This window comes from Acomys russatus, chromosome 32, assembly GCF_903995435.1.
Source record: "Acomys russatus chromosome 32, mAcoRus1.1, whole genome shotgun sequence".
In the NCBI taxonomy this organism is placed as follows: Eukaryota; Metazoa; Chordata; class Mammalia; order Rodentia; family Muridae; genus Acomys; species Acomys russatus.
Genome location: NC_067168.1, coordinates 27,376,395 through 27,403,476, shown reverse-complemented (window position 1 = coordinate 27,403,476; position 27,082 = coordinate 27,376,395). Strand labels below are relative to the sequence as shown.

The window sequence follows — 27,082 nt, the reverse complement described above, 5'->3', positions numbered from 1 at the left end:
GAGGAAAGCAAGGATAGAGAACAAAAGAGTGAGAAGAGAAAGAAAAGAGAAGAAGAAGGCATGCATTTATGCAAGACATCTACAACCAAATTGCTGAAAATGTCTAAAAAAGGAAAAGGCCTATGCAGCCAGAAGGTACATATGGGGGAGCAAATGAAAGAAATTAAATATGATGTAAGCTAATGAATAATGAAAAAAATATTTTTAAAAAGAAAATCTATCAGGATTATTTTAATCCAACCCATATAAAATGTATCTTTCAAATAAAAGAAATTTTCAGAGGACCTGAGCATGGATGTACACCTGTAATCCCAGCAGTCAAAAGGATGAGACAAGAGGATATGAGTTTGAAGCCAGCCTGTTTCTCAATCGATACATCTTGCCAGGAGGAGCAGTCCAGGCTAACTGTTTAAGTGAAAAAATAAGAGAGAGGACAAAAGCCATTGGACCAAAGATTTCATGAAAGAATTTCTCTAGATTGTTTTTAAAATTCCATTCACTATGAAACTATGTCCTCTGACATCTAATACTGATTCTATAAAATAAAATTTTCTGATTTTAAGATATATAAGATAAATAACATACATAATGTATCTGTGCAAATTTGGTGGGAAGAACAAATGAGGTTAAGAAATATATTACATATGTATAGTAACTTCACAAAATGCTACTTCCCAGAAATAAGAAAAAAGCTACATCCTTGAAGTTACATAAAGATGTTTTCTTAAACAAGACGTGAGAACTACAACAGCAATGGCCATGTTAATATGAAATGGAAAAATGACATGAGGCCTTGGCCTACACAAAAATACTAGAGGCAACTAAAAAATATTGAGATTCCCCCTGAGTTTTCCTCAGGAAAAAGCCCCAAACTGTCTAAAACCAAGTCGTCAGCCATAAAATCATATACACAGGCATAACATTATATGGCTTGAACAGGCTATACTCATATATTTAAGAGAGTGTGTGTGTGTATGTGTGAGGGGGGGGGGAGAGAGAGAGAGAATGTGTGTGTGTGTGTGTGTGTGTGTGCATGTGTATGTAACAGAGAGAGAGAGAGAGAGAGAGAGAGAGAGAGAGAGAGAGAGAGAGAGAGAGAGAGAGAGAATGTGTGTGTGTATGCATGTGTATGTAACAGAAATTAAAGAAACAAAGGCCATGAACTGGGGGAGGGGCATGCATGAGAAAAGTTGAAGGGATGAAAGGAAAGGGAAATGTAACATAATCACATTTTAATGTCATTTCTTTTAAAATCTTCATCTAAAAATAAAAAGTTCCCTATAAAATTTGTCAAAGGGGGAGAAAGGGCTGTTCTTTCTTTGAATCTACCTTATTAATCTCATTCACAAGATATAAATTATAAATACGTTCTTTCACTTAAAAGTTTCTCTATTTTATTGTTTCAAAAATTATAAAATTTTTAAAGAATTTCCAATGGCAGCACCTTAACCCATCATTATTCAGATATAACAAATTATATACTTTAAAAAAGAGAAATCATGTTCAGAGATTTGACTAATTATCATTCAAAAAATTACAGATTGTTTTTTGACTACATGAGACGTGTGCAAATTGTCATGTGTGAAACAGCTTTTTTGAAAGTTATTCTAGGATTAGGTAAATATATATTTAAGACCTATAGTATAAAAACTGCAGCTTTTACTGTATAGGATGTTTCATTGCAGAAACCTGCCTTCCATACTTTGATTTTCTAGAATGGTGCAATGTTATTGAGACAATAGCAAAATAATTGAGTGAATATAGCTAAAGTCCTTTCATTTGGTGAGAGGCATTTATAAATGAATGCACCTTTTACACCATTTAATTCAACACTTCTAATTGAATTAACCTTGATACAATATTACAGTAACAACCTGGGATTCTCTTTATGGGGTGAAAGAAAATGAGTAGAAAACTGTTACATTCTAGAAATCAGCTCTGTAAAAGTAGCCAATCCACCAAAACCCACTTCTATACAGCCAGCATTCAGCCTACCACTAATTTGTTTCACTATAAACATAAGAGATATGAAAGATATCACCAACACAATGAACCCTGTATATAGAAGAAACAATTATTGCTAGCCTCGTACATGAGTCACTTACTCTCTGGAAGACAACTAAATTGAGAAAAATTCTCACCAACTTTCTGCTCCTTTATTCTGTATTTTAGTACCAGTACTCAAAATCAAAACAAAACAAAACAAAACAAAACAAAACACAACATGGTACATGTAATTCAGCCACTGGAAAGGCCAATGCAGGAGAACTACAACCTGGGCTAAAACAAGTACAAAGCAAGCTTGACTACTGTTTCAAAATTTGTCATCTTCTCTAACAGTCTGCAAATTTCAGTTCAATCTTCCCATTCCTTCACTTTGAGTCCAGGAGCTGATAAGATAGTTGATATTTTGTGACTAACAAGAACTTTGACTAGCATTTGCAAAATGACTAAGTACAAAGTACATAAAAAAGGCAACTGAATGAGTGAAAATAGGCTGTAATAAAAGCATAAAAATAGGGGCTGGAGAGATGGCTCAGAGGTTAAGAGCACTGGCTGCTCTTCCAGAGGTCCTGAGTTCAATTCCCAGCAACCACATGGTGGCTCACAGCCGTCTATAATGTGATCTGGTGCCCTGTTCTGTTGGGCAGCCACACATACAGACAGAACATTGTAATAAATAAATAAATAAATATTTTTTAAAAGGCATAAAAACAAAGATATGTTGTACAAAACTTACCATAAGAAACTTGATATGGCCATATTAATATATGACAGGTCGGAAAATTAAGACAAAGAACATTAACAAACAGATTTCAAAAGTAAGAGTATTCATTAGAAAAATGTAACAAAAGCCAGGTGTGGTGGTCCACACCTTTAATCTCAGCACTCGGGAGGCAGAGGCAGGCTACCTATGAGTTTGAGGCCAGCCTGGTCTACAAAGTGAGTCCAGGACAGCCAAGGCCACACAGAAAGACCCTATCTCAAAAATTTTTTTTAAAAAGGGGAAAGAAAACTGCAACAATCCTAAATAAACCTGTATATAATAAATAACGAGTGCCTCAAAATAGGTACAACGAAAGTTGAACTGTCAGAAGGCATAAGAAAAGTCGTAATCATGCCTGAGATGTTTTCCCACATGTCTCTTGGCAACTGATAAAAGAAAAAAGTATTAAGTATAAAGAAGATATTATATGCGCAAAACATAAAACTGAGTGTTACAGAATATACACAGTATTCACAAAGAATACCAAACCCATACAGATACCTTTATTTCTACGGTAGGAAAAAGTATTCAGTACAATTCTGATTTACTCACTTCTAAATTTTATAAAAATAGGATTATAGACACACAATCATTTTGGGACCTAAACTACATGTCCCCTGGTTTTTCTTTTCCATCAGTGGACTGATGGTTGACTGACAACAACAACAACAGCATCATCATCATTATCATCAAAACAACATTTCATGGGAAAACTTTCTAAGTCACATTTGGAAATGATACATACTATTTAAGCTAATAATTAGCAAAAATGTGTTAAGTAGTTATATTTGGATTCAAGAGAAGTGAAGAAATGTCTTTCAGCTATAGAATCCCTAAATTCTCTTACATGAAGGAAAATAAAAAGTGAAATTCTGGTACACAGATACTTATCTCTACCAAATTCAACACTTCTGGCTTCTGATATTACATGTATTCTTCCTGTCAATGACAATAGTTAAGTACTGTGGGGGTATTAAGAGTTTACTTAAATGAATATAAAGAAATGTTTCACTAAATTATAATTACTGTGACAAAATACAGCTAGGACTAGTAGCACTGATAATAAAAACCAGTATTGGTTTTTTTTCACAGTAAGTACAATGTGTGTAATTCCATTTTTAAAGCAAATTAACATGCAGATATCTATATACAAGACATAAAAAAATTCAAAGAATAACACTCATACATCTTTTGGTATCAAATCAGTCCAAGTGCTTTTCACTCTAAGACTCTAAAGCAAAAAACCAATGTGTGTATTGAGGATTCTAGAATCGTGGTTTCTTTAAAACCACAGAATTATAAGAACATGTTTTTGTTATAATCAGGTGTGGAGATATGGTGCTGCTTTAGGCTGGCTGCAGCAGCTGACTATGATTTGCCTCCTGCCCTAGCAGACGCATGGTTCTTTCAGCTGCAAACAGTGTCTGCAATTGTGTGAAGTTGGAAATTCTAGGGACATTCCAAAGAGTCTATTAATGCTAGAACTCCCATAGGTGGGGCTGGTTGTTCAGGGCGGGGGGATTGGTTGCAGTTTGCTAGTAGTCATGCTCAAAGAAGAAACGAGAAGAAAAAATTAGATTCGAACCTCTATCTCGTTCTCTCCCATCTATTGATAATGGGTGAAACTTAGGAAAATTGGTGGTAAAAAGAAAAACCAACAAAGTAGAAAAGACAAGTTACAAACACGGTAATAAAGGGGCACCTGAAACATTATATTTGACAAAAAGGACATTACTATACTAGAAGGCAGAATATCAATATTAATGCCTTTTCCTAAGGAATTTGAAATGATCAGAAAAAAGTATAAAACGTGAAAGAGAAAATAAAGCCAAAGCTGTAAGAATATGTGTGGAGGACAGTCTAAGGAGCAGTTAAATTTTAATTCTTACCCTTTAAGGTCCCGATTAATATAAAGATCAACCCAATATATCCATCTATGCAGTATACACTGAGATCTTAACTCTATCAATATACATTTTCTGTCAACTATTTGAGAGGGTTATGCAGACAAAAGTACACAGTTAATATTCTGTAGTGGTGGTAAAGAGTACATTAATTTGCTGTAAAATAAGACAAGCACATAACCAAGATACTACTATAGCTTGCAAACTCAAGATCCTAATATAAGCCAGTGGGATGTCTAATTCCTCTAATTCTAGTATTTGGGAAACTGAGGCAGTAAAAATGCTATGAATTTTATGGAACCCTAGAATACACAGTGAGCTCCCAAAAGCAAAGAGTAGAAGAAGAGACTGTGGTCCCTATTCTGGAATGCTGATGCATATGTGTGGTGGGGTGAACACTCCCATCCTAAGAAGCCAGGAAACAGCATACAGGTAATATTTTTTGACACAGTTTTTATTAGTATCACATGTCTTCTATAAATTACCATAGTATAATACAGTAGTATTATATGTACACTATCTAATATTTAATAACATAATTATAGGCAAATCTTAACTTTATGTAATCTTATTTTTAGGTTTAAGCTAAAATATTCTTGATATTCAAAGCATGGAATTCTGTTAGTCTTGACTGGGTTTTTATTGTTTGTTTTTTAAATGACAGTTTTCAGGAACTTGTTTTTGCTTTTTACATTGTTTATTGGCGATGCATACACACAACGAACTCCACTAGTGGTTTCACCCTACCAAATGTCAAGAGTTTACTTGGTTGATCATGTAATTGAGCCTAAGATTAAATATATAAATAAATTCAGACAAATAATCCTATTAGGCAAGAATAAAAGCTGCCTAGTCTTAGTTCTTATCATTCTTTTGGCTTGAAATAATTGCCCCCCCCCCATATTTATTATGGCATTTTTAACCTTCTTATACAATTTCATATTCTTGATCTTAATAATAGTTCATTACTAAAGCAATAGCTTAGTTAGGATGCTAGTCCACTCTAATTCAAAAGAAATTGGTAGTATCACTGGTCTGCTTTTGACTAGACACCAAGATTTCTTTTTCCTCCATAGACATGGTAAACAGCCAGTGTTCTTTGGAATATGAAACATGTGTATTTGCCTTTCTTTAATCCCTTCAGACTGAAGGATGAAAATGAGAGCAACTACACAGATATATGAATAAGTAAACTACACAATGCCTAAAAGTTGACAAAATTTCAGAGAAGTATTGCAGAAAGACACCATGTGATTGCTAAAAACAAAGAAACAAACAAAAATAACAAAAAACACACACACCAAAGACTAGGCATTACCTGTTAGTCTTAGGGGTTCTATTGCTGTGATGAAATACCATGACCAAAATGCAAACTGGGGAGGAAAGGGTTTACTTGGCTTACACACTGTAGTCCATCATTGAAGGAAGCCATGACAGGAACTCAAATAGGGCATGAATCTAGAGGCAGAGCTGATGGAGGAGTGCTACTTACTGCCTTGTTCATCATGGCTTGTTTACAGCCTGTTTTCTTATAGAACCCTTATAGAAGTAGGGATGCCACCAGCCACAGGTGGTTGCCCACCCCCATCACTAATTAAGAAAATGCCCTACAGGTTTGCCTACAGCACAATCTTATAGAGGTATTTTCTCAGAATACTCCAGCTGACATAAAACTAGCCAGCACAGACAGAGACCAACTTGGCCAACTGAGATGACCTCTATCTTTTGTTTCATTATAAAAGTGCTACATATCATAAGCCTTTCAAAATTGCTACCTCCCAGCATGTATCTGACAGCATGACACAGCTAGAAAAGCCAACTTAAGGAAAAGGAGAAGAGTAAAATCCTACAGTGAAGAAAACCCACTGATGGAATTCATGGCCCCTTAATTTATGATAAGCCTCTCCTCCATTAAAATTCACGAATCAAAATGAGCTATTCAAGGTAAATCTCACACTTTACTTAACTAATTCTTTAATTAATAAATCCCAACTCCTCAGAAAAATGTAGTAGATTTTAACAATATTTGACTAGAGAGTAGAAAGAAATTTGTGTTAGGCAAATCATTACTACTGGTACACTCACTAGAGATTCTAAATGAATTCATTAGTTGGTATGGAGACGGCTATACATTTAATGGCTATGATGCCAGAGCTTCCTTGACCCTGATACAGAAGGCAATGATTTAAGAGTTCAGAGTGTTTCATTTTATCTGCCATGTGAGAAATGCATGCCCACACCACTACTACTCTACTATGCTCCAAAAGGCTTGGAAGCCTGGGAAGCTGTACTGGGAACGTGAGTAGACAGCTACATCTTATAAAATTCAATGACTACTCTTCTTTGTAAGTTGAGTATATGTATAAAAGATGCGGACATTAAGAGGAGTTGCCAGAGGAAGGATAAGCAGGCTACCAAGTTGAGACTTGATAGCCTATAAACATATAGTGGGGGAGGAGGTCCCCCTCAGTCACAGACATAGGAGAGGGGAATAGGGTGAAAGTGGGAGAGGGGAGGAACTGGAGGATACAAGGGATGGGATAACAATTTAGATGTAATCTGAATAAATTAATTAAATAATAAAAAAAGAGGAGTTCCCAGTATTGAATGTAGATAAAACATCTCAAGGTAACACAGATTAAATAGCCACACTACACCTTCAAAGAAAAAGTGGACACATAACATGTGAATTGCAGCTAAAGTATGTCAGCCAAACAGAGAATCTCAGCAGCAGGTAATAACCAATACCACTCAGCACAAAATACATGGTCACACTTAGTTACTAATGTATGGTTTGATTTCAACAGCAAAAACTCTAGTCTGATAGCTAAATCTCAATTTAAGGAGACAAGAGCTATGTTTTCTCACATTCTTCAGATCCAGGCAAATTCACAAATACAACTGAATGAAGTGAAGAACAAATCTCTTGAAGAAGGACTTCTTCTAAACTCCCTCCAAATTCACCAGTCTATCTCCCTCTGAAGTGTTATAACCATCAAGGGTGTTATATATTGTTAAAAGGAATGTCTATAATTTCTTGTACTGACAGACATTATCTCTGGGGTTTCTTAATGACAATGTTATCCAATTAGGGGTTTGCAGTGGTCAGGTAAAAGATACACCTTTCCACTACTCATGAGAATACATGCACAGTCTAGTCGAAAACTGTGAAACACATGTCATCTGTAAATAGTTTCTAACATTACTGCATACTAGATAATACTTTGTACACTTCGTCATGTCCTAAACAAACCAAGATACTCTAAGACCTACACCTACTCAAAGGAGGGCTTAGCATCAATCACAAACTACTATTGTTTCCATCTTATTGGATAATAAGTTGTCTTAAATATATGTTGTAGAGCTGCAGGAGGAAAATTAAATAATTCTATTAATTCATAATGTTACAAATTAAATCCTCAGTGACACTAAGAAGCCTTTTAAATACCCAAAGATCAACTTTCTCTTTTTTCCCCCTTAAATTCAATTTCCAACTTTTCAACCCTACTTCCATTTACATTCATGTTCTCCAGAATTTAATGATGGCTTCAGGTTAAGGAGTCCAGTATTGGTTCAAAGATTTTCACTAGCAGGAGACATGTCTCTTTGTAGCCCTAGATCAAAGGATTAGGCATAAAGCCTAGCAAACAGTAAGAAATCATTTCAACATATATTCAGCTTGTTTTAGCAGCTTAGAAATAAACTTTTTCATGACCAGTTTTGCTTTACTATGTTCAAAGCTAGTATATGACGTTAGAAGAATTCCAAACATATTCAATCTCAGTTAAATAAGTTTTTAAGAAAGAAATCTCATTTATACACGGACATGAATTTGTGTTGACATTTGTTTTATTGTTGATGTATTTATTTATTTTTATCTTTGAGGAAGAATCTTTGAGGAAGGCAGTCTTTCCTTGAATGCAAAATTCTCATGCTTTTATCATCCTTCTACTGCTGGGACTAAAAACATGTGCTACTATATCTCATTTAGTGTGGAATTTTCTACTAAGAAACTTCCTAATACCATATAAAAGAGCACTTTAGATAGAAGCTAAATTAGCTAGGTCTTTTCTTTAAAATGAAGCTAGAACACACTATTTCATATATTTAAACATCTACAAAGAATGTGAATGTTTACATAATAAAGGTTATTATTCATAAAAATACTTACTGAAATAAAAAGCAGATATATATATATATACAATCACTCATAACCACATACACATCTATGGCTATTAGTTTCAAATAATAACAATTACTTCTTTGCTTTCTTGGTCTACCCAAGACCATTTGCATATAATGTTATACAAAATGACTTAGGGAAAATAATACAAAATATTATCAAAACTCATGTTATTTTAAGAGTTGAAATCAGGCATAGTACAAAATATTTTATAACTGTGTTTAATAAAACTTGAAATCAGAAAAAATAGGTACATTTTGGATAGAACTTAACAAAAGCATGAGAAAGTAATGACTTAATATATTTATTAATCAAAGAAAGAGGCTTGCACATGCTAAGCAGGTTTTATACCAACCTACATCCCTAGTTCTCAGAAAATTGCTAATTTGAGGTCCTAACCCTTCTTGGTTCAATTTTAAGTAACTTAAACATAGTAAACACTTTTAAACTTCAACAAATAAGAAGCTTTTGTAATTTACTGTATTTTGGAGTAGACAAAAACAAAAATATTAATGCAAATCTTCTCTATGGTTAATTTAAAAATAACTATTATATGGCAAATGCACATTCTCTTTTATAGCATACATTAAAGCAAGGAAGCAAATATAAAGCCAAAGACTATATTTCTAGGTTCCCTTTAAAATGTTAAGTTCCTATCAATGTAATAAAAACAGAGGGACAAAAGAATAGGTACTGGTTTGTTTTTTCTTTTTCCTTTCATTAACTGCTTGCAAATAACATGGAGCCTCTAAAATCAGAAAGAGCAGAAATTGGAAGAAACTTGGGATATCAGATTTATCTTATGAAAATGAAAAACAAAATAAAACCTGCCACTAACTCTCATGAGTTGGTTTTATAAAAGGAGAAATTATCCAATACAACGAGCAACTGATCTTAAAACTTAACAATTTTGCTTTAGTCATACAGGGATATCAGTATGAATAATTTTTTACTTTCTAAGATTGGAAAGTCAATGAATATCAGAGTCAGATAGATTGAATTCATACTGTATCCTGTAGGAATGAAATTATTGTGTAATTCAAATACTGATTTCTGAACCCCTCGATATCTGGTTGCAATCTTTTTTCTGAGAATCATGGGTCTCAATGTTGTGCAAACTCTGCTCCCCAACTGTTCCCGTATATGTCAATAAAGCAGCTTACAGCTAATAGCTGAGCAGGGGAGAGAACAGGGCTGGACTTCCTGCCAGCGGGCGGGGGCGTGCGGCGGGGATTAGGAGAAGAAGCAGGCGATTCAGCCACAGGCAGGGCTGCAGGAAAAATGAAAAGGATAGAGCTGGAGCCGAGAAAGAACTAAAAAGGAAGTAACTTGGGGATTTTGGCAAACATGGAGTCAGGATAACAAAGAAGGTTAAGAACAGATTTTAACTGCTCAAGATTGTGTTGTAAGGCTGGAGAGATGGCTCAGCCATTAAGAGCACTGACTGCTGTTCCAGATGTCGGTCCTGAGTTCAATTTCCAGCAACGACATGGTAGCTCACAACCATCTATACTGTGATCTAATGCCCTCTTCTAGCTTGCAGGGTACATGCAGACAGAATACTATATACATAATAATAAATAAATACATCTCTAAAAAGAGAGAAAGGTAGATTCTGTTGTAAAGCCTTATTAAAAAAAAAAGAGTCTCAATTATTTATGTGATAGCTGGGTTAAGAGAGAAACTAAGAATAAACAAAGTTATATAAAAATAATTGTCACCATCCCTTGTGCCTAAAGGAAACCCTAAAACAGTAAAATTAGTTCTGAACCAAATTTTGTTAAGTGACTTAAGTCCAAATATTGACATCTGGGGATACAAATTATAAAATAAAGCCAGCCTCTATTCAGATCAGCGCATTCTCCACAGTTGTGTGGAGAGCGGGGACTGACTCTGACATGAACTCTGGTGCCCCCCCCCCCCCATTTGACCACTTCCCCTTGGTGGGGAGGCCTGGTGGCACTCAGAGGAAGGGCAGGCAGGCTACCAGGATGAGACCTGATAGGGTATGACCATACATGGGGGCAGGGAAGGAGGAGTCCCTTTTTGTCACAGACCTAGGGGAGGGAAATAGGGTGAAAGAGGGAAGGAGGGAAGAACGTGAAGATACAAATGAGGAGATAACAATTTAGATGTAATCTGAATAAATTATTTAAATAAAAATAAAGTCAGGTGTGATGGCCTACACTCTGGAAAGGCAGAGGTAGGTGGGTCTCTCTGAGTTTAAGGCCACCCTGGTCTACAAAATTGAGTCCAGGACAGCCAAAGCTACACAGAGAAACCCTGTCTCAAACTATAAAAATACAAAAACAAAACAAACAAAAAAAGTGAAATATAAGAAATTATCTAAAGTGCTTAATAACTCATAAAACCTAAAGCTTTAAAAACCAATTAGCACAGAGACTGCTCTTCCAGAGGTCCTGAATTTAATTCCAAGCAACCATTGATGGCTCATGACCATCTATAATGTGATCTAATGCCCTCTTCTGGCATTCAAAGCACATGCATGCACATGTGCGCGCGTGTATGTGCACATGTATGTGTGCGCGCGCACACACGCACACAGAGAAAGAGACAGAGAGCATGCTTTTTAAAAACAGCTTACCTGTTCCAAAATTACAGAGATGCTTAGTGACATGCATTTTAAAAGTCAAAAATGCCCACACCTTTAATCCCAGCACTTGGGAGACAGAGGCAGACAGACCTCTGTGAGTTTGAAGCTAGCTTGTTGTACACTGAGTTCCAGGCCAGTCAGGACTATAGAGACTCAATCTCAAAATAAACAGAAAGCTAAAATGTCAAATTTTCTTATATAAACAATCCAATAGCTACACTAAGGAAACATTCATTTATTTGGTGAACAACTAAGTTAAACAACTAGAGGCTACTAATACCCTTTATCTTTCAAAGTCATCTCACTGCTTACCTTTGTAAAATGATGGCATTTTTTTTCCTTGATCGTACGTCCTAGTAAAATCTGTAGCTAAGAGACTGTGACCACAGAATGTTTTGACGTCGTAATATTGACGGGTTTAAAAACATGACTTACTAAAATACATTAGTAGTTTTCATTTTGTACCCCTAAATGTCAATTGGTGGACTTTCAGTTCATCTATTCAACAAAATTTTGTTTAGAGCTAATTTTACATTTTTATGCTTTCCATTAGGCACAAAGGATAAAATATGAACTAAAAATCTATAAACCTGCAATACTGACTTTCACTACTTCCCCAGAAGATCCACAAAAAAGTTGTTGGTGTCTGATTGCAATCTCACTACACCTACAAATCATCATCTAAATTGATCCTAGAAAAAAAACTGACAAAAACCTAAGTATGATGAAGCAATGTGTGCTAACTGCTCATTGTTGTTACACAGAGCACCAGGAGTTTCCTTCCTATCCATTTCTGGAGGGGAAGTGAGCTCATATGAAATCTGAAGCCAACTTGCAGGAGTCAATTTTCTCCCGTTATCATGTGGATTCTGGATGCTGAATTCAGTTCAAAATGCTAGCCAGGAGCGTGTACAAGTTGAGTCATCTGACTGATCAAAACTTTTTAATGTTAATTATCTATCCAGGAACTCTGATAAATATTCTCCATTTTAACACTACAAAAGAATTATTCTTGAAATTTTAAGACAGATTTTGTGTGTCTTCTGTAAACATGGATGGATACATTTGCATCTTACTTTCCAACTATTGTAACTTTTAGCTTTTATTATTTCATTTTGTTTGTGTTTTCATTATTGTTGGTTTAAGAGATTGACTATGAATTTATTATGACAAATAATAAACAGTAGTGACAATGCTTGGTCCAGGGATCTGTATTTCACTATAAAAAAGACACATTAAGAATTGTGGTTCTGGGGGTTGTAACATTTACTGGGAACAGAAGTTCCCTTTCTTCCCATTTATAAAGTTTTTACCATGAGTATAAGATTAAGCATTCTATGCCAACTCAGATAGTAGGTGCTTTATAGAACAAGACTGTCTAATATAAAAATCACCCTTGTATTTCCAGGATAAATTGGCATCTCCATTTCCTCATTACCTTTTCTTTCTCTGGGCTACATTCTAAGTGAATGTCTACAGGGAGGCTAGTTTTGGAAATTTTGATCATGTCAAATTTTCCCAAGAAAAACTGATTTCTTGAACAATGTATTCAACAACTTATTTTCACTTTGTTTGTTGGTTGGTTGGTTTTGTTTTTCAGACAGGTATCTTTGTAATACCCTAGCTGTCCTGGACTTGCTTTGTAGAGCAGGCTGGCCTTGAATTCACATAATCCGCCTGCTTTTTCAACTTTTAAGACTGGCTCTTTTCTTTAATCTAGTTTTGTTTTGATTTATTCCGTTTTATTTTGTTGTTGTTGTTTTTGTTTGTTTGTTTTGATACAGAGTCTATGCGGTACTGGCTGGCCTAAATCTCCCAGAGATCTGTCCCCTCAGCCTAGAGTCCTGGGATTACAGGCCTGCACCACCATGCCTGGCTCCCTTATTTTACTTTACATATAATTTCTTCTTTTATCCCTCTAGCTTTTTTCTCCTCTGTTTTTCAAGACAGGTTTTCTTTGTGTATCATTAGCTGACTTGGACTCGTTTTGTAGACCAGGCTAGCCTTGAATTCAGAGAACCATTTGTCTCTGCATCCCCAAATCCTGAGATTACAGGTGTACACCGCTCCTTCTAGCCTTTTAAATCTACTCATCCACCTTCACCTACATTTTTCTGATTACTTTTGTTCTTATTGAAGAATCTTACAATATACACTAAAACTTTAGATATTCAACAATGGTAATTTCACAGATATTGTCATCAAAACAGCATGCCTTTAACTAAAGTGTTGTTTATGTGTCCTATACTTGTCCTGCGGCTTCCCTCATCTCTTAATTTCCTATAAAAGAAACTTTAAGATATACTATCCTGCAAAAAGTAAGATTCTTTTGAGTATTTAGGAATTTTTAAAAATTTTATTAATTTATTCAGATTACAACACAATTGTTATCCCATCACTTGTACCCTCCCAATCTTCCCTCTGGCTTTCACCCTATTCCCCTCCCTTAGGTCTAAGACTGAGGGGGACCTCCTCCCCCACTATATGGTCACAGGCTATCAAGTCTCACCTTGGTAGCCTGCTTGTTCTTTCTTTGAGTGCCATCAGGTCTCCCCACTAAGGGGAAGTGGTCAAATATGGAGCACCAGAGTTCACGTCAGAGTCAGTCCCTGCTCTCCACATAACTGTGGAGAATATCCTGTCCGTTGGGTAGATCAGAGTAGAACTTCAATGTTTACTACTTGTATTGTCCTTAGTTAGTGCAATAGTTTGAGCAGAACCTCCTGGGCCCCGATCCACCCATCATGATGTTCTTCTTGTAGGTTTCTAGGACCCTCTAGATCCTTCTATTTCCACACCTCCTATATTTCTCTTACCTAGAGTCTCAGTAGGATGTCCTCACATCTATCCCAATCTCCTGGTAAGTGAAGACTTTCATGGTACATGTCCCTTGGGCTAGTGTCCAGATATAAGTGAGTATATACCATTTGACTCTTTCTGCTTCTGGGTTAACACATTCATTATGATCATTTCTAGTCCCATCCATTTGTCCACAAATTTCAGGATTTCCTTGTTTCTAGTAGCTGAGTAGTATTCAATAATGGAAATGTACCACAGTTTCTTTATCCATTCTTCAACTGAGGGACATTTAGGCTGTTCCCAGGTTCTGGCTATTATGAATAAGGCAGCTATGAACATGGTTGAGCATATGTCCTTGTTGTGTGGTGGAGCATATTCTGGCTATATTCCAAGGAGTGGAATAGTTGGGTCGTGAGGAAGCCCTATTCCAGTTTTCTGAGAAAGCGCCAGATAAGATTTCCAAAGCAGTTGTACAAGCCTGCATTCCCACCAGCAATATAAGGAGTGTTCCTCTTTCTCCACATCCTCGTCAGCATGTGGTGTCACTGGAATTTTTGATTTTAGCCATTCTGATGGGTGTAAGATGGAATCTCAGAGTTGTTTTGATTTGCATTTCTCTGATGACTAAAGACGTTGAGCATTTCTTTAAGTGTTTCTCAGCCATTCGATATTCCTCTGTTGAGAAATCTCTATTTAGTTCTGAGCCCCATTTCTCAATTGGGTTATTTGCTTTGGTGGTGTTTAATTTCTTGAGAACTCCTACAGCTGATAAACACCTTCAGCAAATTGGCTGGATACAAAATTAACTCTAAAAAGTCAGTAGTCTTCCTATATACAAATGACAAACATGCAGAGGAAGAAATTAGGAAAACTACACTCTTCACAATAGCCACAAGCAATATAAAACATCTAGGAGTAACTCTAACCAAGGAAGTGAAGGACTTGTTTGAAAAAAACTTTAAATCTCTGAAGAAAGAGATTGAACATGACATCAGAAGATGGAGGGATCTCCCTTGTTCGTGTTTCGGGAGAATTAACATACTAAAAATGGCCATCTTACCAAAAGCAATTTACAGATTCAATGTAATACCTATCAAAATACCTACAAAATATTTTAAAGATATTGAAAGTTCAATTCTCAACTTCATATGGAAAAACAAAAACCCAGAATAACAAAACCAATCCTATACAATAAAAGATCCTCCGGAGGAATGACCATACCCGATCTTAAGCTGTACTATAGAGCAACAGTAATTAAAACAGCATGGTACTGGCACAGCAATAGGCTGGTTGATCAATGGAATCGAATCAAAGACCCAGAAATGAATCCACACATATATGGGCACTTGATTTTTGACAAAGGTGTCAAATCTATTCAATGGAAAAAGGATAGCTTATCCAACAAATGGTGCTGGTCTAACAGGATGTCTACATGTAGAAAAATGCAATTGGACCCATATTTGTCACCATGCACGAAACAAGTCCAAGTGGATTAAAGACCTCAACATAAAACCAGAGACACTAAATCAGTTAGAAGAAAAAGTGGGCAAGAGCCTGGAACACATTGGCACAGAAGACAACTTCCTGAACAGAACACCAACAGCCCAGGCCTTAAGGTCAATACTTAATAAATGGGACCTCAGGAGGCTGAGAAGCTTCTGTAAGGCAGGAGACAGTGTCAACAAAACAAAGCGACAGCCTACAGACTGGGAAAAGATCTTCACCAACCGTACATCTGACAAAGGTCTAATATCCAAAATATATAAAGGTAACTAATAACTGTATGGATAGTAAGTATAACAGAGCAACTGAAGAACAGCTTGAGGTATATCTGAATTACTTTTCTTACTCTGGTGACAAAGTTCCTAAGGAAATACCGTAAGAGACATAAAAATTTAATTTAACTTTCCGTTTTAGAGGAATGCAGTTTTCATGCAGAGAATAACACAGAGCAGTTCACAGCACTAGGACCCAGGGGCTGGCGTGCTCACAGAGTGGTTAATCAAAAAGTAGAAGAAGAAGCAGAAGCAGAAACATCCGACTTAATAAGTACTAACTTTGGCAAGCCAGGTCTTTCACACTAAGGGTTAACATAACCTCCCAAAACATTACCAGGAGCCAAAAGCAGCAGCTCTGAGACCTGAGACTCCAAAGGACATTTCAGACCCACACTATACTGTAAGATCACCATAAGCCTGCTTGTCTAGCAGTGTTTGAGCTTCCACTGTAGGCAAGGACACTAAGGACCTTACTTTTCAAACAAGCCTGTATACTCTCATTTTTTAGGAAGTAATTTAAGTTCTTTTAAGCCAAAACTGTCACATTCTTCACTACCATTAATCATTTCTCTATCATAGCCCAAATTCTGTTCATTTGTGTATTCTTCTATACAAAATATTTAGTTTTGTGTCCAAACTCACTAACATCCTCTCACACCAATGTTTATCTGATATATATATATATATATTTGAGATATATAATATTGCTCTAGCCTACTCTGCCAGCCTCAGTTCCTGGTTACAGCAGTACAAGACCATGCATGCCTTTTATATTCTCTAAAGAACAGTCTATGGTGACTTTATGTTTGAAGCAGGTAGGTTACAAATAGTGAAATTACCATGTTATCATTAATAAAAGGTCCTTGTAAATCATGTAAACATGCATGCCCTTGGTTCAGAAATGACTCACAAAAATTTTTTATGAAACAATCCCACATTTACATTTTAAATAAACAATAAAAATTATCAAAAGCACTACTTTTTAGGAGAATAATATTGTGTGCAAACAAAATTAAAACCTGCTCAATAAATCATGGCCAGGGTATATACGCAAAAACAAGTAAGTTTGAAAATCAGAAGGCAAATACACAGTATAGGATGCAGGATAAAAAACAAAACAACCAAAATTGGCACATTAATCTCAATATACCTAGTAAAGGAAAATATGAGCATTAAATTATAAAAACACTTGAAAATAGTGAGTAAAAGTTGAAAATAAAGCAATAAAATATATTTGAAACATATTAAAATCAAATTCTGAAAGATGCAGAGTCCTGACTAGTAATCCATATTCAGAAAATGAAGTAGAAAAGTGATGCAATATTAACATACAAATTATTACATTGGTCAAGATTTTGTTTAAGATGTAGATATACTTTTGCTCATATAGCATTAATTGTGATTGGGGAGATAGGTCATTTGATAAAGCAGCTGCTATACATGCCAAAAAATCTAGCTTAAATCTCTAAAGCCCACATTAAAACATGACAGGACTAGAAAGGTGGCTCAGCAGCAAAGAGTGCTCACTGCTCGGTTCCCAGAAACCATGTCAAGTGGACTACAACTTACACTCCAAGGGGTTTGATGCCTTTTTCTGGATTCCCAGAAATCTGCACTCTTACGTGCACATTCCACTACCACCACAAATACATATACACAAAATTAAAACAAACAAACAAACAAAAAACTTTAAAAATGTACACTACCACAACTAGCAGTTTGATTAAAAAGTAGTATTGATAATAAATAGATGTTTTGTCAATATTAAAATATAACATTCAGCTACAATATATGTATTAAAATATAACAAATGAGGTTTTACATTAAAATGCAGAATTCTGAAATTATTAAACATATAAAGTTCACTTCCCGAATTATTATGTCTTTCTAGTCAAAATTAAGAAGAATATATCTTAATATTTTGTAGCATGTCAATATTCATCTATGAAGGTATGACAATACATGGTTAAACTTAACAGCTAAAAGACATTTTGTTTCTAAAATATACTAATATAATACACAGACAACCATCTACTGCTTTAAAAAAACTGGAAATTCACGAATTGTTGTGCAACTTAGTATCTTACCAGTATAATCTGCACTGTTGCCTGCCCATAGAAATTCAAAGACCAGTGTACACATTAATACACACAAAAAAGACAATATAAATTAAATTTCTGTAAGGACTTTAAAATGAAATACAAACTTAAAAAAATGAAAGATAAACTAAGAACAAGCTATGTTGGCCCTGAATGTAACTATTTCATAAATTATTTCATGCTTTTCCACACTTAAATTGAAACACAATTTTAAAATTAGCAAATGAGAAAATAAAGATTCTAAAATAATACTTTAAGCTAGCATATAATTTTTAAATATAAAATATCAATACAAAGAAACAGCATACTTTTAAACATTCTGTTTTGAATTGTTTTGTTTTTCTATACTGGTTTGTTTGTGGTGTGTGTGTGTGTGTGTGTGTGCGCGAGCGCGCGCGCGCACATGCACGGCACATGTAGACTGGCCTCAAACTCACAGAGATCTGTCTGCCTCTGACTCCTGGATGCTGGGATTAAAGGAGTGCACCACCACTGACCATCTACACCTTTTTAAAAAATTATTATTGCTGAGTTATTTATGCATTCTTCTGGCAGAGGTGCACTACGTAGCACAAGCTATCCTCAATTCATGAGCCTCCTGCCTAGCCACCACAGTGCTGGATTTCAAATATGTATTCCACACTCAACATATTCAACTGAAGGCACCTTCAAGTAACTTGTGTTTTATTACTTTCTATACTTATAAAGGGTGAAAGTTGAATTTATTGGAGAGAAATACACTTATGTATCAGCTAAATATCACCTGAGGCAAAAAATTCTACCTGTGGCATCTTTAAATGATACATGTACAGATACAAGCATGAATATTTAGTATGTTTTAATAGTAAAAGTAATGTAACAACATGCTAAAGGAATAGTAAAATAACTCTGGTTTACCTTTTTAATAAAGTTATCAATAAATTTAAAGATTACTAAATAATACTTATTGAATAAATGAAGTATAAAAGACATAAATAAATTACTGAAATATAAAAATGAAATAGGACTAACAGTAAAAAGATCACCGTGAGCTAAGGAGAGGGCTCAATACACAAGATATTTATTTCATAAGCATAAGGACCTGAGTCTCCAGACACACACCCCCAATGGAACACACACCACTTTCTCTCACATACTCAGAAATCCACACTATAGACATCGAATCAAGCTTTAAAAAAAAAAATTTCTGTATCAAAGCAATACAAATTGTCTTAGGCATCTTCTACTAGTCGTTTTGTTTAGTGGAACTGAAAAAAATACCTTGCTAATAAACAAAATGTTCTTTATAAGCTAAACATAAAACCTACAAAGAATAACCTCTTGATTCAGACAAGCATCAGTTACATGAGGTTATATCAGTACCTGGTTAGAGCAATAACTAAGTGGCAGAACATATGGTCAGAACATTCAAGACCTTGGGTACAAATACTATTATCAAAAACATAAAGACATTGACACACACAATGTACAGGAAGTGTCAATATATACAGTAGCAGATTCCACATAACTACCAACTGTCTTGCTTTATACAAGAAATAAAAACATTTAAAAGTTACCTGCATTGCACTTTTCCCCAGTTTCACCACCTCAAATAGCGTGACAGGATCCCCTTCGCCGTTCTGCTGAGGGTGTCCATTAGCCCTTCCACGGCCGGCTCCTCTAACCCCGGCTTCAATCCTGCTCTTTTCTCCTGGAGATTTTCGAGGTTTCTTATTTGTAGACTGAATAAAAAGATAAAGAAAACTTAAACTAAATTTAGACTTTCTGTTTATATAAACATCTCAAATTGTTTGATCTATGAAGGTGTTTTGAAATACTGTAGGTCAAAGACCAATCCCTAAACAAAACAATTAAAATTTTCAGTAATTAAAAAAATTACAGTACAATCATCAAATTTTAAATTCCTAGATATAAAAATAAAGTTTAAAATCTGATTAGATATTTTATGTATCAATATTTAATGATTTAACCACATCAACTCTTGACACCGCCATCTTTATATCTTCCTCAACATTCTCTCCTATATTCTGAGAATCCTAGTTCATTTAAACATTGCTGGGAAATTCTGTATTTCCAATTTCTTTTTCTGCTCAATCACTCAAAATAATTTTTTTTTACTTTTTGAACAAATATTCAGCAGGCATTCTTGGACCTGTTCAAGATACTGAGGATACAGCAATGCAAAATATTCTATTCTCATGCAGCCTAAATTATCTAATTACCACTACCCTCCTACCCTAGTTATTTCTCTCTTTTGTTTCTTCAAGATATTATCTCTGTCATCCCTCCTCCTCCTCCCTCCCTCCCTCCCTCCTCCTCCTCCTCTCCCTCTCTCCTCTTCCTCCTCTTCCTCCTCTTTCTCTCTCTCTCTCTCTCTCTCTCTCTCTCTCTCTCTCCCTCTCTCTCTCTCTCTCTCTCTCTCTCTCTCTCTCTCTCTCTCTCCCTCTCATTTTTGAGACAGGGTTTCTCTGTGTAGGCCAGGCTGTGCTCGACTCACTTTATAGACCAACTGGCCTCGAACTTACAGAGATCCACCTCCCTCTGCCACTGGAGTGCTGGGGCCACCATACCAGCCTCTCATTTAGCCCAGTCTAACCTCAAACTCACTAGGTAGCTGAAAACAAAACAAACCTCTGAACTCCAAATCCTTCTATCGCCCAAGCGCTGGTATTATGAGCACGCACCATTATGCTGTTTATGCAGTGCAGGGACAGAACCCATGGCTTTGTGCATGTCAGGCAGACATTCTGCCAACTGAGATATATCCACAGCGCACCAGGTTCCCAACATTAATACTAGCTACCACCATATCTTAAAACCAGGGGTAACATGAGAAAAAAATTTTTGCATTTACTTTATCCAAATCATCCACAATTTCATTCGTTTATACATCAACCAGCTACATGGTTACTTCTACATCAAACTAACCAACATTAATTTAGAATACTATCTCCTACCCCCAGTTATTTATTTTTTTTCTAAGAAATAATCTTGAGTAGCCTAGGCTAACCTCAAACTTACTATGTAGTTAAAAGTTACCTAAAGTTTTAAAACGTCACACATTTTCTAACCTTTGCAGATATGTCTTCTATACTATATTCACTGCCAAGTGGAGTTAATCAGAGGTCTTGGTTCAGCATTTTTTTCAATCATTATATGTATTTGAGTAATTTATTTTCATTACAGCCCTGTTCTGATGACCAATTTTCTGCCTGTTGACTCCAAATCGATTCTTATTTGTCTTGCTTTCTAGTGCTACAGCTGGCCCCTGTAAACATTAGTCCATTGCTATCTGCTGCTGTATTAGCCTTTACAAACAAAGGGTACTGTAGGAACACTACACAGCATAGTGCAGGGAGAAGGTCCATCTTCTCTACAAGATGGAGCTTTGTCAACTTCACAGTTTTAAAGTTCTCCTAAGCAATATCACAGTCACCAACGTCCATTCTTAAGAAGCAATAACTAATTCCTTATTATCTTTCCAAATATACTTAAGATATATAGAAATATGTTATCAATTATGTTATTTATGCAGACATCTGAAACATTATTTTTACTATTAATATATATAATAGCAGTAAACAAATGAGAAATCTATAGTAACCTTAAATGGGAAATTTAGATATTAAACAGAATTATGAAAGAAAACAACAAATTAGATATAAAGTTTAGAATTTTTATTCTTTAATACAGAAAAAGTACTGCTGAGCATATAAAATACTATTCTTTCTCTTGCTGAACCAAAATGATGTTTTGACCATAAATGAGGTAACCATACAGGAGTGATTTATAGATCCATACAGGCTATTCGATCTCTTCTGCAGTGCTCTAGGCACTGGAAGAATGATGTCATGCTAAAATGGATAGAACTGCTTCTCATGAACTTTCAGTTTCAGTGCAGGTGGTCAGGACTCTGGAGAGGACAATGCTTCATTTCCCACATGCACTACATACACCTGGTGACAAGAATAGTTCACCACCTTAATGCTTTAAAATGTGTCAAATACTTCATTTTTGCTTTCAGATGAGGCAGTGTACTACAGAGACTGTTAAACAATTTATTCCCAAATTTCATATTGAATTTTTCATCTTGAAACAAATCTCAAATTTATATAAAAGCTGAAAGAATATTATGAAAACTGCTACATACACTTTATTGAAATTTGCCAGTTTTCAATATTCTAACATTTGTTTGCTTGCTCTCCATCCATCACCCACATCTACGACTCATTTGAGAGTAAATTGCAAAATTAGAACCCCTAAGTAAACAGATCCCTCTATATATACCATGTACAACTAACAAAACTAGGTAGTTAATGTTAAATTCTTCTATCTAATCCACAGGTTTCAAGAAAGTGCCTATACGTATCCTAACGTTTGTAGAGGGCACGTGAGTCTGTCTGCTCACAGACTTGTACTGGGGAACCTAGAATGCTAAGTACCCAGGGTAGCTCCTCCAAGGGAAGGAGTGCACAACCTGTTTTCTCCCCAGAAGGTTGAAGCAGATGTGCCTTCTGATCTGGTGACCTTACCACAGTTCATACAATCTGCCACCAGACACTTCTCTGGACCTAGTCTTGTAAACTTGTTTTTCTCAATCTTTAGAACCCATCTTTACTGAAAGTATTACATGCGCTTTACAGAAAGTTTCGATATAGTTATGTCTGATCTTTATTTAGCTTTAAACTAAGCTAAACTTAAATTAAGCTTTGTTCTTCAAAGAGATTTAGGAATGCTTATTGTGTGTGCGAGACTGGGTCACTCATCACAAGAACAGTTTTCACCAATCTGTGTAATGTTTAAATAAGCCTAACACAAACCGATGTGGGTCAGATTCCTGAAGTTTGATCCAGCACTGGCTACTGAATTATGTTGTGCCAAACTGCCTTCATGCCTCCTGCAGCTCATCCGTCTGCGGCCTGTGAAGGTCACAGAGATAGACCCACCCATCCACCCACCTGTACCCAAAACATTTTTATGGTAAATGATCCAAACTGAGGTCAACTATATTTAGTTGTCATTCCCCTTAGTTCAATCTGGAATAATATCTTAATTTCTTTTAATTTAATGAAATAAACAAATGAACCCAACTCCGCCTGGGGCACTGGAGTAGAGTTGAACATTGTTCAAAGTGCTTTTAAAAAGTTTCTTTCTTTTCTTTTTTTTTTTTTTTTTAAGTTCTAAGGTTAATTAATTGTCCTGTAAGTAAGCATAATATAGGGACAAGGCTATAGATTCTCCTAAATAGAAGCTATTGGCCTCTTCTCTGGTAACCTGCTGCTTGAACAAAAGTATGTCAAATACCCAGCAAGGCTCCCTTCTGTTTCTAGGAAGTACCTGGACAACTGCTGCTGCAACATAGCTCCAGCTCCTAAAGCAGTGACTCTCCACCTTCCTAATGCTAAGACTCTTTTATACAGTTCCTCATGCTGTAATGAGCCCCTAGCCACACAAGGTGTAGTACCCCCCAGGCACCCTTTAATATAGTTCCTCATGCTGTAGTGACCCTCCCAAGCATAAAATTCTTTTTGTTGCTACTTCATAACTGCAATTTTGGTACTGTTATGAAATATAATGTAAATATCTATGTTGTCTGATGGTTTTAGGTGACCCTATGAATTTAACCTCCAAAGAGGTTGCAACCAATAGGTTGAGAACCATTGTTCTAAAAGGGTTGCCCATTACATTACATTTCAGTCTACACAGGACCTTCTTATCACCACAAGTCACAGAAAACTCCAGAATATACTGCAGCCTTTTCTATTCTAGACAGAGGAGCAGTACTTTTGCCTAGTATCCTAGCAGAGACCACTGTTACAGGTAAAAGTTAAAAAAAAAAAAAAAAAAAAAAAAAAAAAAAAAAAAAAGGCAGTACCCTAACTAGTATAAACACAATCCCACAATCCTTTGGTAACCTGAAAGCCTAGTTATTTTAAATTTCTGATTTCTCACTATAGACGCAAGCTATGTGGCACACCTACGAGCTGGATGGGAGACATATTCTTTTGCTCAGATTGGCTTGCTAATTTTCGCTGCTAACTAGTAATAGATAAAAAGAAGCAGTAGTGACCACAAAACAGACTGTCCTGACAAATGGAAAAGGCTGAGCCACGACATGCAAGGCAAAACCAGAAGGAGAGCCTACAAAAGCATAGACAGTAGACACCAAGGGACACTGCTCTACCGCTCTCCTGGCTTGTTAGTGCTGGCAAAGGTGAGTGCTAAGAGAGTTGCAGCAGTTCAATAGTGATAAAACCAACAGCAGCTGCTGCCACCCTGACAACAACAAAACAGCCCTTAACAATAACTTTCTTAAGCTGATTTTGCAAATTTCTTGTCCAAATTTTGTAAATTGAAAAGTGTTTTTGCAAAATAATTTATAAATAAATCCTTAGGAAATTTGAGACTTCCTGTGTCTGACCTCCTGACCTCAACAGTGAGCTAGCTCTTCACTACAGCTGACAGCTAACCATCCTCAAAAACATTGTTTTAAAGTTCTGAATTTACTTAATGTGCTAATGTGTAGAATACATATGGAGGTAAGAAGGCAACAGGCAGGAGTTGGTTTTCTCTTCCCGCCTTGTGAGTCCCAGATTTTGAACTGAAGATCTCAGGTTTGGCCATAGCAAGGGCCTTTACCCCATTGAGCAACCTTACCAGCCTATCCACAACATCTTTTAATTATAGTTTTGAAAGATTTAAATTATTTTCTTTATGAGAGTTCTTTAAAAACATACACATAGGCGAGCAAATTAAAAATGTCTACATGTTATTTTCCTTACTCAAAGGATTCTGCGAATGGATAAAATAAAAAAAAACACTTTTACTGCTACTTTAAATTTTAAAGTTGTCTCTAAAAAGATTTAGAGTCCAGAAACATCTGTGATCATTTCAGTTGCCAATGTTACCTGAAGAAATCAATATACAAGATATGTTATTAGAAAGATTTTCTTATTCATTAAATACATCATTGTTTATTCACCATAGCTTTTAATATTATGCACCAAATAAGTGAAAAAGGTGATCCGACACCTACCACCACAAACGGTGGTAAACAGCGCATTAAGGTGTACTTTTTCAAAATTCTATTACAATTTTGCTAATCTCAACAGTTTCATGTGTACACACAGAAGGAGGAAGAAGGAGATGAAGAGAGACTGGGAAAGAGAGGTACTGAGAGAAGGAGACACAGGCAGATACTTACCAAGACACCTCTCGGCTTCCTGTGGTAAGATACAAGGCAGCAGCCACTTCCTGTACTTGCTCCTCCCTTTAAACTGTGAACCAAAATGAACCAGCCCTTCCTTCCCCGGTTTAACTATCTGGTCACAGCAATATGAAGGATAATTAATACAAAGATTAAAAAATAAACCCTGTACTTCATCCTTAATAAATAACAGAATAAGAGAAATATCTACAGTTCACAGAGCTACATAAAGTAGTCTTTATCCTTACACTCTACTCACTCAAGTTTACATAAACTTTGAGTGTGAAAATAGTTGTGATTCAATAACAACTAATATATGGTAACATATTTTAGGGTAGCTTAACACACAATCTTTTTTTTAATATGAGGTTTATTAAATGAGCATGGGGCAGAAGGAAAAGGGCGGGGGGTACCCCAGAGAGAGACAGAGACAGAGGAGAGAAAGCGGCAAAATCTTTACATATACATATGTAATTAGATACAATAAAAAGATAAAGAGAAATATACACAGTTTCAATTCTATAAAGAATGTAAACTAATCCAGGCACTCCCAGGTAGAGGCAGCAGGATCGTAAGTTTAAGAACAGACAATGCTCCGAAAAAGGAAAAAGAAAAACAAAAACAGCAAACAAAAAATCCTGGGTCTCCAAAGCACGCGCACTCGTGCTTGTGTGCTGTGTGTACAGTGTGTAGTTATATATAGCTACATACACAACAAAGCACGCGCACTCGTGCTTGTGTGCTGTGTGTACAGTGTGTAGTTATATATAGCTACACAGACAGCAAAGCACGCGCACTCGTGCTTGTGTGTGTGTGTACAGTGTGTAGTTATATATAGCTGCACAGACAGCAAAGCACGCGCACTCGTGCTTGTGTGCTGTGTGTACAGTGTGTAGTTATATATAGCTGCACAGACAGCAAAGCACGCGCACTCGTGCTTGTGTGCTGTGTGTACAGTGTGTGGTTATATATAGCTACATACACAACAAAGCACGCGCACTCGTGCTTGTGTGTGTGTGTACAGTGTGTAGTTATATATAGCTGCACAGACAGCAAAGCACGCGCACTCGTGCTTGTGTGCTGTGTGTACAGTGTGTGGTTATATATAGCTACATACACAACAAAGCACGCGCACTCGTGCTTGTGTGCTGTGTGTACAGTGTATAGTTATATATAGCTACATACACAACAAAGCACGCGCACTCGTGCTTGTGTGTGTGTGTACAGTGTGTAGTTATATATAGCTGCACAGACAACAAAGCACGCGCACTCGTGCTTGTGTGTGTGTGTACAGTGTGTAGTTACATATAGCTACACAGACAACAAAGCACGCGCACTCGTGCTTGTGTGCTGTGTGTACAGTGTGTAGTTATATATAGCTGCACAGACAACAAAGCACGCGCACTCGTGCTTGTGTGCTGTGTGTACAGTGTGTAGTTATATATAGCTGCACAGACAGCAAAGCACGCGCACTCGTGCTTGTGTGTGTGTGTACAGTGTGTAGTTATATATAGCTGCACAGACAGCAAAGCACGCGCACTCGTGCTTGTGTGTGTGTGTACAGTGTGTAGTTATATATAGCTGCACAGACAGCAAAGCACGCGCACTCGTGCTTGTGTGCTGTGTGTACAGTGTATAGTTATATATAGCTGCACAGACAGCAAAGCACGCGCACTCGTGCTTGTGTGCTGTGTGTACAGTGTGTAGTTACATATAGCTGCACAGACAACA

At 36.2% G+C, this 27,082-nt stretch overlaps 1 protein-coding gene across 3 annotated transcripts in view; it reads right to left on the bottom strand.

The window, feature by feature from the left end:
* The window catches only part of Stag1 (stromal antigen 1), a 312,401-nt gene that overhangs the window by 183,278 nt on the left and 102,041 nt on the right, over positions 1-27,082 (bottom strand). For all 3 annotated transcript variants that reach the window (XM_051140150.1, XM_051140149.1, XM_051140148.1), the window contains one exon: positions 19,701-19,865. In XM_051140150.1, the coding sequence (XP_050996107.1) occupies positions 19,701-19,865 (165 nt within the window). The remainder of the gene's footprint in view (positions 1-19,700; positions 19,866-27,082) is intronic.